Source organism: Chelonoidis abingdonii, chromosome 14, assembly GCF_003597395.2.
Source record: "Chelonoidis abingdonii isolate Lonesome George chromosome 14, CheloAbing_2.0, whole genome shotgun sequence".
Lineage (NCBI taxonomy): Eukaryota > Metazoa > Chordata > Testudines > Testudinidae > Chelonoidis > Chelonoidis abingdonii.
Window position 1 is genome coordinate 5,743,591 of NC_133782.1, and position 26,977 is coordinate 5,770,567.

Consider the following 26,977-nt stretch of genomic DNA (forward strand, 5'->3'; position numbering starts at 1 on the left):
ATTTTGCCCTTGCTCTAGTGTAAAGAAGGTTATTGGTGGATGAGAATTCTGAGGTGGTCCAAAGAAGATGTTTCATTAGTCAAGAGGGCTTCTAAGAAGCTTGTGGTGCAAAGAAATGCCAGTCGTGTTGCCTTGGACAATACAGGTTGTATAACAAAGTGCTGGGGTTATCTAGCTCAAGCTTAGGACTGTCTTGGTCAAATCATTTGACTTTAATGGACATACAGATTGACTGACTGACAAAATCATATAAATGTTAGATTCATTTACAGGCGCTAGGTGAGTTTGTGTAATTATTTATTCATACGTTGTGGGGAAGTCATGAAATAAATTGTTGTGCTAAATGCCTCCTCACAGCCTGAGAGGCCAGAGGAAAATGAATGAAATATTCTCACTTAAATGAGAAGACCCATTTGTCATGCACATTAACTAGCAGGTAGCAGTGAGCATCTGCAACGCAAGCGGAAGCATCCACTGTTACTGACAGATGCATGTGGGTGGCAGCTGGCCCAGAAAAGAGCAGCAAGAGTTGTGAGAGAAGTTCATTTTCAGTTTACCTGCAGGTCATTCCAGTGATAATACAAGGGACTGTCAGCTGTTTTCAGTCTGATAGTTGATGTTCAGCGTGGGGCGGGGAGGCAGTGGTTGAGGGTCGGGTTCATGAACTAGATTGGAGTCTAGTGGCCTGAATTCAAATCCTGGCTTGTCACTGGTGATAATAAGTATGAGGGCCTCAGTCAACATCAAAAAACTGCCACACAACCTCTGCGCAAAAGGTGTCTGTGACTGGAATAGCAGGGGTGATCCTGGCCAGGATTGAGGCTCAGATGCAGATCTCTGAAAGGGAAGATTGTGGAGCGTCTCCTGTACTATGCCTGCTCAAGCCAGCCCTAGCAGTATCTCTCCTAAAGGAACGCTGAATTCACAGAAGTCAACAGAAGTTTTGCCTGACTCAGAACTGAGTAAACATGGAGGGCCTGGAGCCTGTCTCCATGGGAACAAAGCCTCTCCACCCATAATTCAAGTCAGACCCTTGCACAAGGAGGGGAGCAGGAGTACTTTCTTCGTTAAGCTGAGGTTCCATTAGGATGACTAGGTGTCCCGATTTTATAGGGACAGTCCTGATTTTTGGGTCTTTTTGTCATATAGGCTCTTATTACTCCCCACCCCCCACCTCCCTCCCAGTTTTTCACATTTGCTGTCTGGTCACCCTAGGTTCCATGCCCCTCAAAGCCATGAATCCCCTGATACCATGACAAAGAGCATCTGTACAGAGGCCCTTTGATGCTGCATTAGTGCCAGGGCCCGCTGGATCCCGCTTACTCCTGGAGAGAATCACTTCTACAGGGGCCAGGTTGCTAGTGGCTGCCTTGGCATCATCTACTTCAGAGCCATTCTTTGGGCTTGAGGGGGATGTTTTCCAAGCCACTTAGAAGGGAAGCCATCTAAGTTGCTGCAGACTCTCTCCACAGGAAATTCCACCAGCTTCCCCTGCAGTTGTGAAGGGGAGAATCCAGTGTCAGCCTGCAGGCTGCCTATGCCAGCCCTACCCTTCACCTGTTCTTGCCCTGCCATCTCCATGGGGGTGGAGACTGAATCCTGCAGAGTTCTGACAGAGGAGCTTCCACAGTGGGGACAGAAGAGCGGTGCTTGACACAGAGGTGGCCCAAACCTTCTCAAGACCTCTGCCCCCCAAGCTAGGATAGGGAGGGGCAGGATCCCCACTGCAAACATCTGAAGAGGGGACGGTCAAGGCCTGGAGGATCCAGCTGTGCTACAATGGGAGCCTCTACTGTAATTCTGAGTTACAGCCAATCATAGCAAGCATTTCAGGATCTGCATGGCCTAGGCTGTGAGTGGCTCCTCTTCAGCCTTTCCAGGGCAGAGTGGGGAGTAAGTAGCTTCTCCTCCCCACCCCTTTCATGGCTGCCCAAAACAGCAGTCCCTTCACTCCCTGCATGGGGTGGGCATGTTCTGTTCCCCTGCAGAAAACAGGACTCCACAAAGGATCCTGGCTGCATCACTCAACCTTGTAGCAATGGCCCATGGAATGGAGCTCATACACCCAGGGGTGCAATCTGTCCCATGTCCAAGGAGCTGCGCCGAGGGGGACTGTGCCTCTCTCAAGGCAGAATCTTTTCGGGACTCCTTTGGGGCAGGGCAGCACCACACCACAGCCTGTGGACAGATGTGGCTTAAAAGCCATGCTCAGGCCCCATCCATGTAGGTCCTGGCAAACGTGTGTAAAAGTCACACTCAGGCTCCCCAGTACAAGTAGATGTTGACACAACTGCACATCTACAAAGCACATTTTCCACTGAAATCACCCCTCAAAATGTTTGCTTAAGCAAGGAACCAGAACAAGTAAGGAGAAGGAATTCCATTTATTCATAAAAATCTCTCCAAATGAACCATAGCTCCCTCATTCTCTCTTTGAGGAACTCGACCCAGTTTATTGATATCTTTTTATCCATATCCTGGTTCTTTGAATGCTTCTGAACTTTTATTTCTGACAATGTCACTATGGATGCCTGAATGCTTTACAGCTTGCCTAATAATAATAATAATAATAATTAATAATAAAGTATCAGAGGGGTATCCGTGTTAGTCTGGATCTATAAAAAGCAACAAAGAGTTCTGTGGCACCTTATAGACTAACAGACGTATTGGAGCATAAGCTTTTGTGGGTGAATACCCAGTTCATTAGATGCATGTAGTGGAAATTTCCAGACACCATCAGCTCAGGATTAAACAAAGACTGTGAATGGCTAGCCAACTACAAAAGCAGTTTCTCCTCCCTTGGTGTTCACACCTCAACTGCTAGAAGAGGGCCTCACCCTCCCTGGTTGAACTAACCTCATTATCTCTAGACTGATTCTTGCCTGCATATTTATACCTGCCTCTGGAAATTTGCACTACAGGCGTCTGATGAATTGGGTATTCACTCATGGAAGCTTATGCTCCAATACATCTGATAGTCTATAAGGTGTCACAGGAGACTTTGTTGCTAATAATAATAAAGAGATTTTCTCATGGGCTCAGTGCAGATCCTGGTCTGTAAAGCATATGGAGATCTTCATCCCAGTTTCTCATGCTCAGCTTTCCTTTCTTCCTCTTTTAATTCCATACAGTTTATCTGGGTGCCCCATAGCCGCTGCTGAAAAATTAGCCAAATCTCATGAAAAGCAACAGCCGCAGGCCGGTGACCCCTCTAAGAGTAGCTCCAATTCTGACCGGATACTCAGGTATGTTAGAATTGTAACAAAGGATTTGCAGCAACATTTCTTCCAACCCCAACTCCCACCCAAAATAAAATAATGTAAAATCTGTTGCAAAAAGAACCGTGTCACAATCCATCCCTGTACTGCGGTATCTTGGTACTGCCGATGCCTGTTATTGTGATCATAGGTCTCTCCAAGGTGCAGGGATATTTAATTGATGATCCCATGGAGGGCATCCAGGACAATGAATTGCTTTTGTAGCATCAATTAATGCTGAGGCTACAGGCCAAAGGGTTTTAACAGTACAGCAGAAGGCACTTCTGCTGATTACACTACAATGCAAACTGCCTGAGAATTATGGCTATTATATTAGCATTATAAGTAGGGTTGTTGTTTTTTTTTTTTAAGGCCACATACAAATTGTTCAGTTGTAGCTTTTTTTAAATCCTTCGTTGACTACATGGCTTGCAGGAATGGGACTTTGTTGGTTTGAAGGGAGTGTAATCATTTTTTAATAATTTGATTGATTTGTTTGGTTTTATCTGATCTGCCTGGAATGAAGACTGACCAGCACTAAGAATGTCCCTGATGATTCCTTGCCTACACAGTTTTGTGATTCATGATGCTATACATGGATTGTAATATGGTTAGTTAGTTTACAATGAGAGGACTCGGGCAAGACTGCTGCACAAACCCTTCTAAATGTTGATGTGCCACAGCCCAGCGAAGCATCAAGCTCTGATGGCATTTGGTTTTTCCCCAGGACAGCTGAAAACTCAGGTCAGCTGGAGTTGTGAGTGCTCAGCATCTTGGGGGGGGAGACTATTAGCATTTATTTATTTATTTATTTATTTATTTGTGGTAGTCCCCACTATGGGCTAAGCCCAAGGTTCTCACAGTCTAAGGAATAACCAGTGAAAAGAGGTTAGAGGAAGGGGAATAACAATAGGCAATTTATATGCAAGCCAAATTGATTCACTATGGGCTGCATAGCAGAAGTGGGTCATTAAAAGGGACTCTGCAGATAGGGTAGCGGCCTTCCCTTATTGTGTGTTCATATTCACTGTGGAATGAAACCTGCAGTGGTGACTTGAGCTTAGCTCTGCTCTCTTTGTAATATTTAATGCCATTTCTTTTCAGTTCTCCCAAAGGAAAGCACTACCCCAAGATTTTATTTCTATTGGCAAAGAGAAAACATAGACACAGTGCCCCAAAATAAAAGGTTGCATTGTGATTTATGCAATTAACATCACTGGATCCAGTGCAAGAATTACAAACGTGACATTTCCAGCCCTACCCTTTAGAAGCTCAGGGTCAGATTCTGATCTCTGTTACTCTGGTGTAAGTCTGGAGGAAATAAAATCAGAATCTGGCCTACATAGTATTTTGTAAGGAAAACCTGATAAACCCATGAACGGAGTTATGAAGAAATGATCCTGCTTTGTTTTGGCATCATATTTGTAAACCATTCTCTGGAGAAAAGATATGACTTGGCGCTTTCACTGTGAATCACTTACAAAGTGGGGAAATGAAAGAGAAGTATTGTTGATTGTTGGGTTTTGGTTCTTTTTTTTTATCTGCAGGCCTATGTGCTTTGTGAAGCAGCTGGAGATTCCTCAGTATGGGAGCTACAGGCCCAACATGGTTCCAGCAACGCCTAGGGCCAACCTGGCCAAGGAGTTGGAGAAGTACTCCAAGGTCACCTTCGATTATGCAAGTTTTGATGCTCAGGTTTTTGGCAAACGCATGCTTGCCCCAAAGATTCAGACTAGCGAAACCTCACCGAAAGCCTTTAAATGTAAGTTGGGACGAGTGAGGGGTTTGGTGCTGAGTGCTCTGTACTTTATCATCAGATATCACAGACCAGAAAATACTGTGGCTCTTAGGAAGGTGTATTTGAGGGAAGGGAATGGGACAAATAAGAACAGCTGTCTATGAAGTCCTTAGCCCAAAGGACAGTTTCTTTGGCTTCAGCTTTGGGGAGAATTGCATCCGGCCCTGAATATGTTCATCTGAACAATATCTATAGGTGAGATAAATTACACAGTAGCCTCCAGTTTGTCCCTAATATCTTACAACTAATATATATTCCTCCATTCATCCATCCGTTTCTATTCTAGCTAGTTGGCTTATATTTCATCTCTTCTCTATCTGATATCTAACTAAGATATTCTACCTGTTTGTCTCATGTATTATATTGTATTAACCATACACCTTCTAGCCATCAGTTATCTAACATCTTATCTGTCTTATCTACCTACCACTCTTACATACTAAGGATTTTGCATGACTTGGCAGAGCCATTGACCAAAGGAAGCCTCCAGTTAGATGCATGTGTAAAATGAAATGATCAAATAACCCCCCTGAGGGTGGACCTTTAGGTGCAGGCGTTGAGATGGACATAGTGGGCTGAAATTAGCAATCGTATGTTACACCTCTGTAGTGGATGGCCAGTGCAGATTCATGCAGTTTCACTGTTTAATGTTCCTACTCCATTAGTCTCCACACATGCACGCTGATCCATCTTTTAAAGCATAAAAAAAAAAAAAGATTTAGGAAACCAGTTTGCAGAAGTCAGCAGCCTCAAGAGGGCTTTCTCTTTGTAGCTAATCCCACTTTCAGAGTCCTGTTTAATCTTGACGCAGCTGCTCTCTAAAAAGTGCTCATGCTTGAAAGCATCCTGGTTGTTGCACTACAGTGGAAGCTCCCTTTTATTACAGTACTAAATCTGTAAAGGATCAGACAATGAAATTGGATGGAGGCCAGAGAGCACAACTGCCACTGTCATCCTGGGTTAGGGCTGATGGAAAAGTAATTTGTTTCCCAGCACAAGTGATTCTGCTGCTGAATAGATTGTGTTATTTGCAATATTCGCAAAGAATTTTCAGGGTAATTGTACTGACAAAAATAATTCCAGCAGCCCCACTAGGATAATTCTTTCTATTTTTTCTCATCACTCATTTTTACTAATTTGCTGATTGCAAGTCCATTAGTGCTAGCAATACTTATGAAATGGAAAAGCATCTCTGAGTGTACAGTGTGAAATTGAAATTGGCATCTCACCATTCTGGATATTGTCAGGTTATGCTTACAAATACCCCGACCCCACCAAAAGACATGGATTATACTGGATCAAAATTTAAAAAAAAACAACAAAAAACGCACAAGAATAACCATTTGGGCAAGACTCCCAATCAGAGCAACAAGATTAATATGATTGCCAATCATAGCAGTCAAATTTGTTCCTTTCATTAAGGACTTATTTTAAAGAGCTCTTCATCCAGAGGGATGTGTGCACATAACTCCTATTAATGTCAATAGGCGTTATGCACACACACAATGAGGAGGGAAGTGGTCCTTGAAAAGATTAGACGTTTATATTGTCTTATTTTTAGAGTTCATAATGGGAATAATAAAATCATTTTGCTTTGCTATGGCACCTTCATCTGGGCTTGTCAAGTTGCTTTGCGAACATAGGCCAAATCTTACAGGCCTTTCACAGGCAAAACTCCCACCAAAGTTAATGGGAGTTTTGGTTGGATAAGGGAAAGGAAAAATTGACCAAGAACTTCAGGATCTGGCATGTAAATTTGGAAGTACAGAGCCCATCCTGTAGCTGGATCCATGTGAGAAGACCCTCCGCCTACACAGAGACACTGACTTCCAAGGGCCTCTATGTGGATGACAGAGTCCTTCCAAATGGATTGGTTTGCAAGATTGGGGCCATGATTTATATTGACTTAATCTTGGGAGATGGCGAGTCTCCTTACATCCCACTAGTTTTAATGGGAGTCGAGGGTGCTCAGCACCTGGCAGGGTCAGACTCAGTATATAATAATGCACAGGGCAATGTAGTTCTAGACAGTATAAATATGTTCTAGGAGATTTAGCACAGCTAAACCATCATCAGAAAGTCAAATTTTATAGCTGTGATTGGCATGGTTTTGCTGTTAAAATGTGATTATTTAAAAAAAAATTATATATGTTTGTATAATTATATGCTGTAAAAGTTTTGAGAAAGCAAAAGAAAAAACAAGTGAAGATTCACTATTGTTTCCCCTTTGAAGGCCTCAGGATAGTACAGGAGTATGGTTTTAATGAAGAGGGCTACAGTATTCTGCGAATTTGATGGTGCAGTCAGTTAATGCAGCAACCTTTCACCTTAGCACACCTGAGCATGAGTTCCCAGCTATTAGCACCTTCAGTTCCAGGAGCACTACATTTGCTGACAGGTTTATAATAAGTAAAAGGCTGCCATTGCAGTAGCATCCATATACACTGAAATCAGTGGCATGGGGTTGATTTGCTTATAACGGTCATGTGTAAGTTATATATCAGCCCTGTATTGTTCCCTTTTTGCAGCTAAACCTTTTCCAAAGGCCTCTTCCCCCAGCCACAGCCCTTCCAGCAGTTATGTGAAGAGCACTTCATCTTCCTCTACAGGCTTCGACTACTCTCACGATGCCGAGGCCGCACATATGGCTGCCACTGCCATTTTAAATCTCTCCACCCGCTGCTGGGAAATGCCAGAAAATCTCAGTACCAAGCAGCAAGATCTTCCCAGCAAGGTGAGCTTGACTGCAAGGAAATGCGGGGGGCTGAGGGTAAAATCCGCAACAGCAAAGACAATGTAAACAGGACACTGTTCAAAAAAGATCTTCAGGTAATTAACTTCAATATACTTAAAACCAGAGCTGGCTGAAAATCAGAATTTCTGGCCTGAGGGAAATGTTGATATTTTGACATCAGTTTTCATCCCGAATCAGAACAAAATGCCAAAACTTTACACAGAACAAAAAGCTCTGAAAAGTTTTGATTTTCAAAATGGCAGAGGGGAAACCCTGATGCATGGTGGGAGGTGTAGTTCTAGTCAGGAAGCCCAGCCAATGAGGGAAAACAGGGACAGAAGACATCTTAACTACAGCTCCCCTGAGGCACCGCATCATAAGAACATAAGAATGGCCCTGCTGGGTCAGATCAAAGGTCCACCTAGCCCAGTATCCTGTCTTCTGGCAGTGGCCAATGCCAGGTGCTCCAGAGGGAATGAATAGAACAGGTTATCATCAAGTGATCCATCCCCTGTCGCCCATTCCCAGCTTCTGGCAAACAGAGTCTAGGGACACCATCCCTGCCCATCCTGGCTAATAGCCATTGATGGAGGTATCCTCTATTAATTTATCTAGTTCTTTTTTAAACCCGGTTATGGTCTTGGCCTTCAAATAAATGCAGGTTATTGTCAAACTGGCCCTCAATTAAATGTTTCATTTAGATTCTTCCCAATGGAAAATCAATGTTTTTTTTGTTTTTTGCAAAATGGAAAATGTCAAATTTGAGGAGGCCACGTTTTATGTGGAAAAAACATTTAGAGACAAAATTCCTGACCAGCTGTATTTGAGGGCTCGATGGGACTGGTACTATTGGAGCTTGACTTCACAAGCCCCTGGTACCTCAAGCGCCTTCTGTTGCTTGAGGTACAAGCATGCATTACTACTGAGGATGCATTACTACATCCTTAGCAGTAATGCATGCTTGTACCTCAAGCAACAGAAGGCACTTAGCACCATCAAAAGGCACTCAGCACGTTGCAGAATAAGGCCTAAACTGAAAAATTGGGAGTAATACGCTGGCATGCTAACCTAATGAGTGCCTGTGCTGGCTCTGCTGCCACTTTTGCTGTATGTTGTACATCTTTTGCATATTCAGCATGTCCTGTTTGGAAGAAAAAGTCCTTGATTGTTCATTTGGAAAATAGGTCAGTATCCACAACAGTGTCTGTAGAACATGGTATATAGTCCCTGTCCAAGACAAGGATCCCTTCCAAACAGATGTTGCAGTCACTTCTGGGACATATTCACATGGCACATTTCCAAGAGGAAATCCCATTCTGCCCCATTCCATCCCATTGACTGTCAGAGCTTGAAGAAAGCGGATGGCATGCTAGTGCCCACTACTCCATATTGCTTTAAGCCCCTGCCTGTCCTGTAAAGCAAAAGATACACTCCGAAAACTGATTGCAGTGGCTCATTTAGAATGTTGTCCCCAATCTTTCAGTCTATGGACATTGAAGTGGATGAAAATGGGACGCTGGACTTAAGCATGAACAAGCATCGCAAACGGGAGAGCACCTTCCCCAGCAGCAGCAGCTGCAGCAGCAGTCCCAGTGTAAAGTCCCCAGATGTGTCCCAACGCCAAAATAGCACGAGTGCCACTAGCAGCACCATGACCTCACCCCAGTCCAGCCAGACCTCCCGTCAGGATGAATGGGATGGCCCCATTGACTACACCAAACCCAATCGTCAGCGGGAAGAGGAGCCGGAAGAGGTGAGCGGTGATGGGACCTTGTAATTAGGTCTCTTTTCCACTGAGATGCAGAGAGTGATCTATAGTAATAAGTTTCCCCTCTAGAGACCAGTGACTCTGGCTTCCTGGGGCATTTTACTGCCATTGATTTCAATGGGGGAAGACTTAGGCCAGTGCCGAGTACTTTGGAAAATCCCACCCAGACTGTGTTTATTTTACTTCGTCTCTCTCTCTCTCTCTCTCCCTGCCTCTCTGATCCTTTTTCAGCCTCTCTCTGTTCACTTTTTACTCTGCCCACTCCATTCTCCAGTTCTCATTCTGTTTTTGTTAGTTGTTTTGTTCCTCTTTCCTGCTCCTTTTCTCACCATCTCTCCTGAGTAGAATGCAGATGTGATAAGGTTGAAGTTGCATGCAAATTTTAAACCTTCTGGCCCAGATCCCTGGGTCCAGTCAGACTGCACCCAGCACAGGACACAGGGTGAAAGGGGAAACACTTCTAAGCCACCTTTCTGCCATCCTAGACCTGGGGCTGAATCAGACACCCAGCATAATTTAGAGCAGGAATCGGCAGCCTTTAGCACATGGCTCGCCAGGGTACGCACCCTGGCAGGCCAGGCCAGTTTGTTTACTTGCCATGTCTGCAGGTTCGGCTGATCGCAGCTCCCACTGACCGTAGTTTGCCACTCCAGGCCAATGGGGGCGGCGGGAAGTAGCAGCCAGCACGTCCCTCAGCCTGCAAAGCTTCCTGCAGCCACCATTGGCCTGGGACGGCAAACCGCAGCCAGTGGAAGCTGTAATCTGCCGAAAATGGCAGGTAAACAAACTGGCCCAGTGAGCTGCGTGCCAAAGATTGTTGACCCCTGATTTAAAGCAACCTAACAGTTGCTCTAAATTATGCAGATTGGAGTGATCCCTTAGGGACTGTTCCCCCCAGCCAGGGATCACCACAGCACAGCGTGCTCAGACCATGCCCCCTTCTACCCCAGCCTGTTCAGGAAAGCCCCTCTGCAGTAGATGGCATAAAGCTGGCTATGCCTGCTTTGCATCCCCTAGGAGTTCTTTAACATCAGATTAGGGCTGTTCTCCTTCTCCTTTGTGTCACTGGAGTGGGACGGAGAGGCTGGAGCTGGGGACCAAGATCTGACCCAAAATGTGCAAGTGGCTGCAAGGTCACGTACAGTGAGTTTCCCCACTCCTGACTGAGAGGATTGCAGTGTGAATTAATGAGCCAAGCGGAGGGGAGAAATAATCAGTTACTATAAACCCAGTGGTCTCATTCTGATCTCAGTGACATCAGGGTAAATCAGCAGCAACTCAAGTGAAATTACACTGGCGAACATCCAGTGGGAGCAAGACCTGAAGCAGGCACCAGACGTTTAGAATTCCTGACAGGAAGGATGATCCAGTGAGTAGGGTTCTTGCCTGCCCTTTGGGAACCTAGCGTTAATTCCCTGCTCCACCACAGACTTCCTGTGTGATGGTAGGCTAGCTGCTTAGCCTTTCTGTGCCTCAGTTTCCCATTTGTAAAAAGGGGATAAAAGCACTTCCCTGCCTCCCAGAGCTGTTGGAAGGATAAATATACTAAAGATTGTGAGGTGTTCAGATGATGGGAGCTATAGAAAGGCCTACAATGGATAGATGGACTCTTTTGACCCCTCAGCCCTGCCGTGTTCACAGGATGTAGATCAGTAAAGATGATATTCCCACTGGTTTCTTACAGTCAGAGCCTGCAGCCCATTCTTTTGCCTCCTCGGAAGCAGATGAGCAGGAAGTGTCAGAGGAGAACTTTGAAGAACGGAAGTACCCCGGGGAAGTTACCTTAACCAACTTCAAGCTTAAATTCCTTCCCAAGGACATCAAGAAGGAGCTACTCACGTAAGTCCTGCCTCTTTGATGGCAGAGCCAAAGTGAAATGTATAAAATGCTCAGGACAGCCAGGAAGGATGGGGAGGTGGGAATCAGTTTAAAAAAAAGCACATAACTAAAATGTTCAACATTGTTTCATACTGTGATGGTCTTATTTAATCCAAACACTTCAAACCGAAAGCTTCAAGAGAAATCTCATCCTCTGACTACTTTTGATTATCAAGATGAAGTGTTATCGCAGATGGTCTTCCTGGAACTATGTAATGATTAAAAGAACCTAGTTGAAAGCTCTGTGGTCCCAGGATTCATGAAAGTGTCTGTGAAAACGGAATTTCCAAGACCATTTTCCCTATATATTTCCCCTTCAAATTAAAACTTGTGCAGTGATTGAGGGAAAGAGTATGCCCAGTACCCTGCCTCCTCGGGCATGAGATGCTAAACTATTCTTTGAAGTCAATGTGGCCAAGGGATCTTGGTACCTCCCAGCTGGTGCTCAGAACCCAGTGCCATCATACCCAGAGTTGGAAAGGCCGGTAAGCAGGCAGTCTTGCAGCCATCTCAGTTAGTGGAACAATGTTTTTTGGCAACACAGAGCAGTGAGTACAGTCCCCTTGAAGAAAGCTATAAAGACCCTACAATGTATACTATTGAAACAACGCAATTGTATACTGTAGCACTGTGTGCTACATTTGAGAGGGCCCTGAACCAAACCCCAGACCTGAATGCCCCTAGAAACTTGGAAAGTTTGGATCCAGAACTTTTCAGCTGGATCCCTCTCCTTAGGAGAAGATGAAGACCCTGGATCCCTATTGCTCATGTGAACAAAAGGGAGAATTCAGATCCTGATCCAAACTCTGCAGCTTGGACCCAGGTCTAATCTGAAGGAATGCTGGAGTAAACTGTTCAGATGCAAGGTGGGGCAGGCTGATCCCCAAAGTAAAGTAAACTTGTCAATGGAGCTATTATTCCTAGGCTTATTTCCAGAGTAACTCTGACCTTTGTAAATATAAGGTAGGAAGGGCACAACAAGCCTTCATTTCGGTAACCTCTTTCAGTCTAGCTCATTATTTGGCTATGCAAGTGGGAGGTTTGAAGGGGAGTATTTGATGCTGGGAGGAAACGGGGGATATGTCGAAGTCCCAGGTGAGCAGAGGAAGAGGGAAAAGAATCCTCCCTACATATGCAAGACACATAACGAACCCCATAGGTAAAATTTTGAAGTTTTTTTTTTTTTTCCAGAAATGTTGTGAGCATCAATTTCTGGGGGTGGGTACGCCAAGTTCTCCCTGACCCCTGGCAGTATTCAAAGGGAGACTGTTTCATAGCAATGAACAACTCTGGAAAGGAACCTTCCTGGTGTTCTAGGCAGCTCCAAGCTTCCTTTCCATGCCAGGGACACAAGTCGTCTTTGATCCTTTCGCCATGAACTACATGCACTGGATGCAGCCCATTCATGAGCAAACTCACTTGTCATGTAGATTTAAGTTTTCGTGTCCATATGCTCCCTGCGTCATCTCAAGATGCTGGTAGCAAGTGTCTGGGAAAGTGTTGCCCATTTCTGTAATGTTTATGGCCACCATACCCATACAAGTCTCTAATGCCACACAGCAATGTATATTGTTGGTTGAACATCTGTAAATTAATCGTAGTTCCAGTGATGATATTTTTTTTGTTACTGTGAGGGGGACTTTAGGTTGATTTTCCTTTCTGTATCTTGGTGTGAGTAACCTTTGCATGTGCCCCTTGTCCTATAATGCAGAGGGAGTGGAGGCAGCAACAGCAGAGGGTATAAAACAAGTTGTTTTGTGGGGCATCAGAAACGGGAGTCCCAGGACCATCATCATGGACAAACTATGAGGTAGTTGTCCTGCCCTAGTACCAAGAATCTATCCAGTTCCTGTGCACTGTGTATTGATGTGGGTTGCTTCTTTCTGTGTTCAGAGTACAGCCATCTCCTTTCCCCCAACCCATTCTTGGTGTTTCTACTCTCCCCCACTCTCAAAAGTGCCATGTTTTACAACCCTCTGATCAGATCCTGTCATTATTGCTTTGTGCATCTACTATGGTTGCTCCAGGCTGATGCAAGACACTCCCTCCCCGTAAGGGTTGGGGGCTGGCATTATCTTTGCAGAACTCCCTCAGTCCCTCCAGCTTGGGCAGTTAGGGATACGATCAGGCCCCAAATTTGGAACCATGAATAATAGCGTCTAACACTACCATTAAGTCATTGGGCTTGTTTCTATGTAGAGAGCTGTACCATGGCTGGGCAAGCTGTTCTATGGAAGGGCAGGGAGGGACGCCATATTACAGGAGTGCTGAGGCAGACACAATGCTTGTGGTCTGCTGAGGGAATTCACTGTGAAGCAGATCTTGCACCTCTCTTTGGAGGTGTAGCTTGTGCTCCCCCAGCACTGGCCTGGAGGCTGGTGGGCTTTTCCAGCAGCCGGGGAGGGGAAGCAAATTCCATGCCCAAGTCCTTCAGAAGTCCCTTTCCTCAGGGTGCTTTTTATTGTTTACCGTGACAGTTAGACAACAGGATAAAACAGGTCTGCTGAAATCACTGACCATAATACCCAAAAGCCTCAAGAGGTCACGATCTTCCCCTGTGATAGCCATGGACCCAGCTTCTTCTTCCTTGTATACTCCACCCAAACATGTGACAGGCAGGGATCTCTCAACCTTTTCCAGTTGCTGCTTTTACCTGGTCACATGCCCTCATTCCACTAGCCATGGCCATGTCCTGACCCATTTGGCATACTGACCACTGCTAGCGGCACTCTGGCTCTCCCAGCATTGGTCCTTATGGAGAACCAGGGATGGAGGAAGATGGCTCCCTAAAACCCCCACCGTACCTTGCAAACCCATGCAGGGGGAGCTAGAATCCAGCCCAAAGTATTTCATTAGCACTAATTCCCAGATACGGTCCTGAACCCAGGAATCCATATTTGAAGACTGTGTTTGGCTACTGTTATAGTAAGCCCCACCGTAAGCAAATGTAGCTGTGCAATCACATGCAGCATTATGGATTTTATTTCCTGAATACCACAAACCACTACATGTGTCCCATTGCCTATAAGATTCATTGGGAAGCAGTGGGGAGGTAGAGAGATATAAAACAAATCCAGGATAAACCATCTTTCTGCAATATGGCCAACTCCAAGTGTTCAACAATTATGAGCGAAGCCCCAGATATCATGAGATTTATTTTTTAAATTGAGGTCTTTTAATCTGCCTTCAGGTGATGGAACATTTAGAATTCACATTTTCAAGCTTTTCTCTGCACCCTTGAGCGCTAGAAACTGAGAGGAAGAAAGAAAGAAAGCTGTAATAACTAGACCATCACTTTGTCACTTGTTATCTTAGTCCGGCCTTGAGTGCAGGAGGCTGGACTGGATGACCTATTGAGGTCTCTTCCAGTCCTACCCTTTTGTACTTCTATGAAAGCTGAGATTCGCAGATAATCACCTGATTCCACCAGCTGGGGGTTCTAACAAAATGTCACAAGACTGCGATAAAAACCACGATAACTGGCAATACCGAATCTGTAAAGCTGGCTTTCCATTTACAATGCCATTCAGGCTGTTTTAGTTCCTCCTTTTAAAAACACAAACAAAAACAAAATACCCCAAGCAAACAATCTTTTTACTCATTCTTCATATTTTGCCACAAATTCCTTCAAAGAAGGAAAGGTCGCTGTGGCCTTTTGGGAACAAAGGGAAAGAGAGCAGGCCAAAAAGGAAGCAGTTGGTTTATTTGTACAGATTTCTACTGGCTGCTAACACTAATAAGTAAATATCAAGGCCAATGCTAAGCTGTGCTAACAAAATCCAGAACACACACCGGTATTTCACCTACCCCAAGAGCCCTGGCCCACACACCAACCAAATTTCTTTTATTTTTCAACCAAGAACGGTTTCTTCCCTGTTTTAACCCATGCATGAATCTTTCAATGAGTTTATTTCTTTTTGGCACTTACACTTTTTATTATTTTTGTTCAGTTGCCCTACCCCAGGCTGTGATGGCAGTGGACACATCACTGGAAACTATGCCTCTCACCGCAGGTTTGTTGACCTACTGTTTCAGGTTCTGACTCTTTAGACTACATATTTTTTTAATCGTGTGGATGGTTTGGTTCTGTTTCCCTCTCCCCTTCCTTCGCCCTTCCCCTCTTTTTCTTAATTTTTTTGGGCTTATCCAGATATTCCATCTCTTCTCTTTTTCAGCCTTTCTGGTTGTCCTCTTGCTGACAAGAGCCTCAGAAACCTGATGGCTGCCCACTCTGCTGACCTCAAGTATGTTTGCGCTAAACTCAAATCTCCTTTTTTTTTCTCCCTTGTGCTATGCTCTTGCTTTCCACCTACCCCTCATCTTTAGAAAACCCAATCAAAATCTGCCTTCATGGATCCCCAGTGTGTGAGCCAAACAACTTCCCTTGGCTTGGGGAAGAGGAAGAAAGGTTAAGATGGGATCTTGGTCCATGACTTGGGCTTCTAGGCACTGTGGTAATATACATATTAAACTATAATAATATTAATAATAAGGCAAGAGCATCAATGCTCAGAAAGTCTTATTGTGGAAGTTGAAGTTCCATGAAGATGGTCAGATGTATGATTTTAACCCCGAGGCAGATTTTTGTTGGCTGCAGTGGAAATGTGCTGTTTTCTTTTCACTTGGTATCTCCTTCTGATCTCCTGTAGCCTATGTAACACTATTATCTTTATCCTAAACCACTTTATATAGTGTCATAGCTGTCCTGTACAGAATTGCTGTTGGTAAAATACTTGTTACCCATCAGCATCAGAAGGAAGCTAGCTCTTTGCGAGCAACCTGACAACCTAATTACATGCAAAATGTTGGGTGTTGTTCATTACCAAATGGGAGCTATTTCCATACTTTCAATGGGAATTTGATTTGAGAGAGAGAGAGAGAGAGCAGAAGCACCGTCATTCATAGGGCCAGATTCTCAGCTGCTGCGAATAGGTACAGTTCTAGCAAGGTCAATTAACTGGCCCAAAGCATTTCATTGGAGTTTAGATTTGCACTGTTTTTGTATATCTGCCGCAGTGGTGCCTGCGGAGGGTCCGGTGGTCCGCGGCTCCAATGGAGCTGCCACAGTCGTGCCTGCGGGCGGTCCACCGGAGCCGTGCTGAGCAGCCGAGCGTCTGTAGGCACGACTGCAGCAGCTCCACCGGAGCCACGGAGCAGCGGACCCTCCGCAGGCACCACTGCGGCAGGTCCACCGGAGCCGCCTACCGCCCCCTCTGCCAAAATGCTGCCCACCAAAAATTCTGGCACCCTAGGCGATTGCCTAGGCTGCCTAAATGGTAGCACCGGCCCTGCATGCAACTCTACTCTACCAATGGTTTCATCCCTCCCAAATCCTTATTAACCTTCATGGAGCTACACTGAGTTACCCAAGCTGAGATTCTGGCTCAGAATCTTTAATAAGGGTCCTAAGGCTTATAGGAGAGTTTGTCAGAATTTGTCATAACTTCTCTCCCCTAATGAAAATCCAGGCCAAACCTCTAGATTTTTTTTTTCAAAGGTGCGGCAGGATACTTAATATCCCTCCAAAAAACCTGGAAAACAAAGCACTGTGAATCATTAGTCTATATATATTAGATGGAGCCAGTCTGTGCCATTTGTTTTCTTGTTGGTTGATTTTCACTTCGGATTCAGCAAAACTTTGTGTGGATATTATAATGATTATTATTAATTGAATTTGTATTACAGGAGCATACAGATGTCTCGGCTGAGATTGGGGTCTCTTTGTGCTAAGCTTTGCGCAGGCCCATAGCAAAAGGCTGTCTCTGCCCAGCAGAGCTCATCATCTAAATAGGCAAGACAGAGAGGAAAGGAGGGGAAACAGAAGAATGAGCAAATTACTTAAATTTTCAAAGGTCACATAGACGGTGAGCAGCAGAGTGGAGAATCAAACCCAGATCTCCTATCTGTACACTACCTCCAATAGATAATTTAGTAGGGCTGATGGAAATTTTTGCATTTAAGCTGTTTTTCTATGGAAAATTGGGTTTTCAACTAACTGAAATTTTCAAAAACCTATTTTCCAACCAACTTTGCAATTCAGCCTTATTCTAGGACATGTCTAAGTTGTGAGCCTCCCTTGGATGAAACAGAAGTTTAATTTATATAATTACTGGAAAGCTCCTTACTCCTGCTGAGGCACAACCTACTTCTCCCCTCCCCATCTTAATGCATGTTGTGCCTTCTTTAACATCTGGTCAGCTATGTATTAATGCTTACCTGTTTAAATACCTCTAGTTAAGAAATATTGAGAGGCTTAACAGATACTCAGGCGTGTCTTTGGGTGAATGTATTATTGACCCAGAATTATCAGGCTCTTCACAATCACTTTTCCCCTCACTTCTGATCCTACAGTATCGAATTTCCAAATGTGGCTGCCCAACATGTGGCTGCACAAACAACAACAGAACTGAGTTTATGTGAGCATGTGCAACAAATGTGTCATGTGAGCAAATGTAAATTGGTCAATTGCATATAAGCAGCCATTGTATCCACAAATACTATAACCCCTTGAAAATACATTTTTTTAGGTGGTCCTTGAGGCTTACGTGTTAAAAATGTGGCCCTATGTCATGTTAAAAATAAAAGTTTTATTACAACACGGGGGATTCTTCCATAGTCAGACTGGTGTAATTCCTTTCTCTTTGCATTTTTCCTCATGTCTGTACAGCTTTTGGGGCCTCTTCCAGAAGTGCCAAGTTAAAAATAGGGGCGTGGCTTTTAACTGCACTGAAATACTTTGGGCCAGGAATGCTTAATGGAGGGACAGGAGGGGAAAATGGTAAATATTTTATTCAAAAACCTAGAGGCTGTCCTACCTAATTAGGGATGTTAGGTATGCACAGCTGTAGCTGCTTTACTAGCATGGTATTAAAATCTATTCCACCCCCTTAACAACAACAACAACAACAATCCCCCACCCCCTGCCATATTCTAATACTACCCTTTATAGCAATACCACCTTAGAATCCTGAATCTGAAATGTGTTTCCTCATGGAATTGGTTTTTTTCCTTCACAAGGTAGGGATGGGTAAAAGTAGTTTGGATAAAATAAGAACTGAGCTGAAACACTGAACTAAATCAAACCTTTTCTGAGATTTGAAAAGATGGTGTTTGTGGTGTTTTTTCATTTGTTTTGTTTACATATGTTTTTGTGTCTTGACATTTGCCTCTGATATTTCCCTTTAGTTTTGGGTAGTTCTGGAAATGAAAATACCCATATAAATGGAGGGGAAAATGACTATCTACCTCATAGAAGTATTGGGAGGTTGAATTAGTTAATGTTAATACTCTGTTATGGAAGTGGAAAGCACAGTATCTACATGGTCAGTGCTAAGTACAATACAGGTAATATTTTTAAGAGATCTTTATTTAAGCAAGATTCCTCCATGCTTTATATAGTGGCCAAAAGAATGACCACTGAATTATTTCACCACTGCTAAGAAACATTAAATTTTATTAGGAACATTGACCATATTTGCTGTGGATCAGCAAAAAGGTATTGGCTGCAGGTGTATCTGAAACTGTAATTTATTCAGAAAATTTGTTGGTCAATGGATACCCCAAATTGACATTTTTCACCTGAACACATTAATGGTCTGGTGCTAACATCAACCTGTGATACAAACCAGAGAAATCCTGGCTAGCACTAAATCTCCAAACCTAGCACATTTATAAAAGGGGAAAATAGATTCCAAAGATACTACTGTTATTATAGTGTCACCTTTTTCATAATTGTAGATAAGGCTGTGTCAGCAGCATTATAAATTCAGGGGTTAATCTCTCAGATATAAAATATTAGCTGCAGGCCAAAACATCCAATACGAGGTATCTGTCAGGGATGATTTCTTTGAAGATAATTAAAAATAAAAAGCAGATAATTCTCTTCTCCTCTTTAAAGGCACTGAGAGGCAAGATGGAATTAGACGTCAGTGATACGTATCTAAAACAACCCTAGAACTACAAAGAAATAGCTCTACTTTCAGATTTTAAAATACATAAAATCCTGGTGCCCTGTAGTCTCCCAGGCCTGTAGTTTGAAAGTTGTCCAAAGGATTTGGACATTCCAATCCCTAATCACAGCTGGTTGAAAAAGGTGAAATGTTCTGACAAAACAGGGATAAAATTTTCACACAAAGTTTTTTTTTATTTTCCAACCAGCTCTAGTCCAAATGCTTAGGCATCTTTCAAAATCTCAGCTTTAGTTGGTCTGGACACCTATAGAAAAGGTATGAAAAAAAGGCATTCCCAGTATTTATCTTAGGATCATGCAGCTTTAATCATGGTAGATTCCATGCTGACACCCAAATGTATTGGCAGGAAGCCAGAGATGTACATCACGGTAGTAGGCAAAAACGAAATTGTTGACTGTGTGGGATGTGACTATGTAGCTGTGTTCAAAATAGAATGGGCTCAGGAGCCACATTCACGATACAAGTTTGAGCATTATTTTATGGGTACATTTTGGAGATATTTAAGTAGCTGGGCATTTAGGGGTGAATTCTACTCCCAGAGAAACCAGTGGCAAAACTCCCATGTTCAGTCACACAGAATCAGGCCCTTATGCCTTAAAAGGAAGGGACTAAGAATATGTCCAACCAGAGTAAACTGTAAGATGAAGAGTTCACAGTCTAAGGGTTTGTCTACCCTGGAGATGTGACCCAACCACAGCCACCTGGGTAACCTGAACTGGTGCATCCCTAGTGTAGACAGGCAAAGCCACTATAAGCAGTAGTTTGTAGTGGTGCAACCTACCCTGGCAGCTAGGCAGGGAGAGCTGCATTAGTGTAAATTCTGGCTTACAGCACTCTGCTTGTCTACACTAGGAGTAGGGTCTACATCTGTAATTAGCCACCAATGACTGTGTTCTCTAGTGCAGACAAGCCGAAGTGTAGGAGACTGGATCTTCAGAAAGGAGTTCTCTCTCTCTCTCTGGTATTCAAACTCCCATTGAAATGAATGGCAAACCTCCAATTCATTTCACATATCCCCAGTGAGTTCTCATTCAGATACTGAAACTTGACTCAAAACTTTTGTTAGCTAATTTGCAGGCTGGCATGCAGGTAAATCACTTCCTCTGCTAGAGCTACTCACATCTTTTGTGTGTCCCCATGACAACTTTTATTTCTGCCGCATTACCTACAACATTTGCAGCAAGAGTGTTCTGCTCATCACAATTCATATTCCAACACTTTTTTCACTGCTTCCATGGCCCTAATTACTCACTGTTTGACTTGCTCATTTATCTCTTGCTTGGTAACAGTTTAAGCCAAACTCAGCTTTCATGCCATTTTAAATGATCATAGAAAGGTTGGGGAATGAGCTGCATTGATGTGCTCTTCTTATTTTCCTTTCATGCCTTAATTTCATTTATGTTTTTGAATGTTGGATGATGTACCTTCAGATGAGGCACATCTGGCAAAAGCTGAGCATAAATGTACAACCAATAATTTCTTTATAGCTGGTATAGGAAGGATTTGTAGTATTGCAATGTTAAAAAAATAATAAAAAACTCATGATGCCCCGTGTGAAGTGACTTGGACTACAGGTTAGGTCAGTATAGCTGAAGTCACTCAAGGGTGTGAATAAGCCAACCCCCGAGCAACGTAAGTTATGGCGATCTAAGCACCAGTGTGGACAGCGCTGTGTTCCACCAGCATACCCCCAATGAGCAGCGGTAGCTGGATTAATTAAGTCCACTGGAGAGCTCTCTAATGTCGGCTTACACCATCTGCACTAGCAGCGCTACAGCGGTGCAACTGTGACACTGTGAGCTCTCCAGTGTAGCCAGAGGCCTGGTGGTCTAAGTGCCAGCTCTTAGTAAGAACGCTTCCATAGATGAAAGCAGCTAGGACCCTGATTGGTAGCATTTCCAGAAAGGAAAAGGACTGAATGAGCATGGAGACTGAACTAGCCTTTCACCTCTAGATAAGGCACCGTCAGACCAGTGATAAGGCACAGTCACAATCAAATGGTCTCGTGGTTAATTTGCGGGCTGGGGATTTAGGAGATCTGGGTTCCTGGCTCTTCCAGAGAGTAACCATAAGCAAATCGCTTGACTTCTCTGTGCCTTGGTTCCCCATTTGTAGAATGAGGATAATAATATTTTCCTGCCTCATGGCGGCACGGTGAAGCTAAATCCACTGGCATTGTGAAGTGCTCAGTTACCATGGTGATGGGTGCATACAAATGAAAATATATACATAAAAATGGCAATTAGATTACAGCAGTGGGAACTTGCACTCTTGCAGCCCTCACTTTACCTGTTCTGTGTGTGAACTTCAGTCTCCAGAGTTGTCAATCGTGAGCTGAGACCTCCTCATCAGCCTCCTCCTGGCACTGGCCAAGATGGTCATCTACCAATCCACGAGTAAGGGAACTTAGCAGGGAGGTTTTCTGTGACTATGGGGCCCTTCTTCCATTCCCTCATCTTTTTGTGTCCTCTGGGTGGCATCCACTGGCTCCTTGGACTCCTTCACCAAGCAGTGGGCACTGTCTGGGGCTCTCTGCTTAGAGTCCCCACCCAATACCCTTGTTTTGAACCTTGTATCATTTGTTGTCCCATGGAATCAGTTGTTTTCTGGGCTGAAGGAGCGGGCCTTTTGTCCTGGTATATTTAGGGTCACCCTCCATAAATTCATGTAGGCCTGAGCCAAGATCTTCTCATCAGCCTCGCCATCCATCAATCCACGAGGAGGGAAGCTCGATGGGGAGGTTCTGTGTGGCTATACGACTTTTTTTTCTAGTCCCTTGTACGTGCATAGACCTGGGTACAGTTACTCTGGTTGGTATCCCCTGATTTCTCAGGTTCGTTCTTGGAGCATTGGGCATTGTCCAAGGTTCTCTGCCTGCTTCTGATTCCCTTTTTTCACCCTACGACCTGCATCCCCAGCCCTGTTCATTTTGTGTGTGTGTGTGTGTCTCCTTCTGCCCCTCTCTCAGTTGATACCTGGATTCTGTTCCCACATCTAAAGAGACAGGCCTTCTGTTGTTTTGGGCTCCACTTACCAGACCCAATCATCAAATAGGCCTGAGCCTTTCGTTTAATTTTTGTTTAAATTGTACGGTGCTATCTACCAGTTTTCAAATGGTTTCCATTTGGATTTGTGGTGGTAACAATGTGGGTTGTGTATTATTACAAACTATTTTGGGGAGGCTGGAGAGAAGGAAAAAGAGATGCATCCAGTTTGATACTCTTCCTTTAAAGTGAGCTGTCCTAATGTTTCATTCAGTCAATCTGCCAAGCCCTTGCTAATCATTGCTTCCCATTGTTCCTCAGGTGCCCAACTCCTGGATGTGATGGTTCTGGTCACATAACAGGAAATTATGCATCGCATAGGAGGTAAGGTCTTCACTGAAATTATTTTGTTCCATGGCCTTTTTTTTATTTTTTTACTCTGCAGTGGGCAGAGTTGTAAAGTTCTGAATAAAACATTAATGTTACTGACAACTGAAGCCTATTTTCATCTCTTTAATCTGACTTTTTTTTGATGTTTCCAGCATTTGATTAGAAGCTCTCCTCAGCAGAATAAAAGACAAAGGGTCAGATTTTAGCTGATGCAATGTTCCTGTTAATAATGCTGCCTATTTATGACTTCTATTATGACTTTAGAACATTAATAGAAGAGATCTAAGCCTTCTGTTTCAACAATTCCATTAAACATTGCAGTCTGTTAGCAGATATCTTCTTATCTAGACACCGTTAATTACTATCCATCTCCCTCAAAATGTGCTCTTTTTTTTCCTCCTCACTTCTCCTCGTGGTGTGAGGCTCCAAAATGAGCGAGATCAAAACACAACAGTAAATTCAAGGGAAAGATGAGTGAGGCAGGGGAATATTAGAAGCGGTAATTCTGCCAATGAGACGGGCCTTTCTTCTCTTTTTAAACATAGTCTGTCAGGCTGCCCCCGTGCCAAGAAAAGTGGCATCAAGATAACCCCCACGAAAGATGACAAAGAAGACCCGGAGCTGATGAAGTAAGTCCTGAGGAAGTTCCTGAGTAGATCCTTTCAGGATTTGGAAACTGATCAATTTCAATAACTCATGCAGCATTACACAGATTTACACACATGTGTAACTTTACACCGTCCATTGACGTCAATCTGAATTCTCACTGTGCCTAGTGTTAAGCATATGCGTAAATCTTTGCAGGCTCAGAACCATAATTTGAAGTAGTAATTGGGGAGGGAGGTAGAAATTGTAAAATATTTTCCATTTTTTCCTGTTTGTTCTTCCCCACAATCCAAAAGACTTTTGAAATTTGAAGAATTTTGACTAGTCCTAGAGCTGGCAAAAAAAAAAAAAATGGGGGAGGAGGGAGAATTTGTGATTAATTTTTCCTACCTATTTTCCAAATTTGAAATGTAGAAAAATTTTCACCAGCTCAATTTATTAATTTCCTGTCACCTTTTCTTTTAATACTTCATAAAGAAATTGCTGTTCTTATAACTGACCAGAGTTTCTGTGTAAGTCTTCTAGGCTTCCATCCTGGCAAAGAGCAGTCCACAGGTGATGCTGAGTTCCCTCAACTCCCATTAATGCCAGTGGGAATTGAGGGCATACAGCACCTCAGAGGATTGGGCCCATGACAACACTGAGCAGGACTTAATTAGTTTGACTATTTCATGCAGTTAATGGATGCTCAAAGAAGTGCTCCGCCCCTCCCACCCCCAGTCCCTGCACTTACAATTAGCCCTAGAGCAGTGGTTCTCAGTCTATTTACCATTATGGGCCACATATGCAGCATTCTGTGTTATGTGGGCTGCATCCACACAATATATATACTTTCTGTATGGTCCTGAGGATGTCACGTGGGCTGCAGCTGTGTGCTGATTGGGCCGCAAGTGGCCTGCGGGCTGCAAATTGAGAACCACTGCCCTAGAGTCTCTGGATGAAATTTTCAAAGCATGTAGGGGGTTGAGAAATGGAGATTCTAAATCCCTTAGGCGACTGTGGAGAATCTCATTGACTGTGAAGTACTTTGTACTAGTTTGTAATAAATGTGTGACACAAAGGTGTAATGGTAAATAACTGAAATTTATTTTTTAGCCTCTGTCACCTAACATGAGTTACAGAAGGTTAGACCTCTGACACGTGACCAGAGTCAGATACCTTAACAAACAAATCTTACATCTTTGTACCAGAATGACCACAAAAAACAGCTGTTTCAAAATTCCGCAACCCTTTTGCGGGAACCAGGAAGTGCAGAGGCAAGTGAAAATAATAATGAGCAAACACATTTCAAACCTCCAAACAAGTTTTTGGAAAATTCTGTGTTGCCAACTCTCTTGATTTTATCACCATGCTCATGACATTTGGAGGGTGGTTTCTTACGACTCAAATCCTGGATTTATTTGATTATGACACAATCTTGGTTTTCAGTTATGTAGAAGTAAGTTTCTAGCCATTGTGGTTGCAGAAAAGTTAGAAAACATAATCCAAGTATACCCTGAGATCTCAAAAACTAGAAGGCAAATTAAAAGCACCCCATTTTTTTTCATTTAAAAAAACTCATTATTTTAAAGACAATCTTATGGTTTGGAGGGGCCTGACTCATGATTTTTGAATATATGGGATTGGTAATACCATATTTTAGCCAAAACGATTTGTTCAACTCTAAATGGAAGAACCCAAAATGGACATATTTTCTTTTGGCCTGAGTTCTGGCTTGTGTTTTTGTGGGTGTAAAGTTTGTCCTTGCAACATGTATTGCAAGTGAGTAAATCTGAGTATTTGTGCCTCTATATTTCCAATTTCTGCCCTCAATCAGGTTGATAAATTAGAAATGTATGCTCCCTTTTCAGCTGCAGGTGCAAACATGTGGATGTGTAATGTACCTAAAGTGCAGTGCAACATTCTGTCATGAACAGGGAAAATGACATATTGCTACTCACCTATGGATATCCACAGTAAATAGAGATGCAATAACTGATAGGAAGGATGTTTAAAAACTAGATGATATTTGAGCCATCTGCCCTGTTTTTAGTCTTCAATCCACAGGAAGAGAAGTATTTGGTTAAATGAGCTGTGTGATAATTAGCAGGAGTTTATTAAAAATTAAGCAACCTATTCTAAAATCTTCAGAAAAATCCTTTTTTGACATAAATGTTCTAAATTGCTAAAAGGAAAAAAAATCCATAATCTGATTCCATTAACCAATGGCACAGAGAGGGGAGTGAAAATCGAAAGACAGCACTGGCAAATTGCTGACTGTCTCAATTTTGGCCCTGTAAGCACAACTGGCAATCAGCTATGCCGTGTGTGCCATTCTGTTTAAATGTTTACTTCTCTGAGTTTGTCCCCTGAGATCTAAAATAGGGCTGATGCTGCATGAGGGAAGACACAGGAAATTCAAATAAAGGCAGAACTGTGGGCAAAGTATGCACAGGAAGCACGGTATAAAGGATTCATGGGAAGCTCCAATCTATGCATATGAAATTTACATACACCCACAAATATATATACAGAATAGATCACACATCAGTAAAAAGGAGAAAGAGGTCCTTGGTTGGACCATTGCATCATTTTGCAGTTGTTGTGCATGTGTGCACATACACATGCAAACACATACCACACTCTGTGATGGCAGCTAAAATAACTTATATAGTAGAGCTGCTTGGAAACCAGAATTTTGACATTTTGGAAAAAAAAATGGTTCCAATTCTGAACAAAAAGCTGAAATTTTAACATATCCCACAAAATGAAAATTCCAAAGAAATTCCGTTTAGGATCATTGAAACATTTTGTTTTGATATGTTTTAATCGTTCTGTTTAGATAAAGTCAAAACTTTTCATAAGTCAAAAACGTGTCCTTTCAATAATGTTGAAACTTCTTGTTCAGATTTTATCATGTTGGTTCATTTCGCTTAGACTTTTATTTTATAAGAAAATATTAAGTATAATATGTTCTGTCTCTTTATAAAACATACTATATACAATATTAAAATTAAAATTTTAATATACTATAAAAGACTAAATAAATCAAAATGTTATGCCACTCCCGAGAAGAACTATTTTGATGTTAACAACACGAGAAGGTTGAAAATTATTCAGTTTGGCTTTTCTCCTTCACAAGTTTTATTGAAATGGAAACGTTTCAATTTTGACAAAGCTGCACTTTTTGATGGTAAGCCCTTCCATAAACATTTTTCGACCAGGTCTCTCATCTAGCACTTTACAGGTTAGATCCTCAGTTGTAAGTGAGAGATGCTCAGTGCAGCCATGGGGAAAAAAGGGGCTTTGTGCTATCCAAAATCATGGAGCCAGCAGCCTGATTTATTCTAGTTGTCAGTGGCCCCCAGGGGCCATTTCAGCAGCAGCTCAGTGAGGCAAAAGGGTACCATGGTCACACTCCATGGTCACACTCCGTGCGTTGCACCAGTTCCTAGAGGAGGGGTGTGGCATAGGAGTTGTTATGCTGGCCTTACACTGCCTACATATTCCCCCCATGCGGCAGGAGCCACAGAGAAACAGATCTGCCAGCTTTAAGATGCACTGCAGTGCTGGAAACAGCACAAAGTAGCCCCACCTGGCCCAAGGATCTGGC

General features: G+C 43.2%; 1 protein-coding gene across 3 annotated transcripts in view; it reads left to right on the plus strand.

Annotated features, from left to right (window-relative positions):
• Positions 1-26,977, plus strand: part of MYT1 (myelin transcription factor 1) — a 104,189-nt gene that overhangs the window by 62,491 nt on the left and 14,721 nt on the right. For 2 of the 3 annotated variants that reach the window (XM_032766425.2, XM_032766432.2), the window contains exons 10-19: positions 3,132-3,245; positions 4,805-5,019; positions 7,584-7,789; positions 9,273-9,542; positions 11,242-11,396; positions 13,147-13,245; positions 15,386-15,448; positions 15,611-15,679; positions 22,711-22,773; positions 23,325-23,408. In XM_032766425.2, the coding sequence (XP_032622316.1) occupies positions 3,132-3,245; positions 4,805-5,019; positions 7,584-7,789; positions 9,273-9,542; positions 11,242-11,396; positions 13,147-13,245; positions 15,386-15,448; positions 15,611-15,679; positions 22,711-22,773; positions 23,325-23,408 (1,338 nt within the window). The remainder of the gene's footprint in view (positions 1-3,131; positions 3,246-4,804; positions 5,020-7,583; positions 7,790-9,272; positions 9,543-11,241; positions 11,397-13,146; positions 13,246-15,385; positions 15,449-15,610; positions 15,680-22,710; positions 22,774-23,324; positions 23,409-26,977) is intronic. The other variant, XM_032766428.2, reaches the window with a different exon arrangement.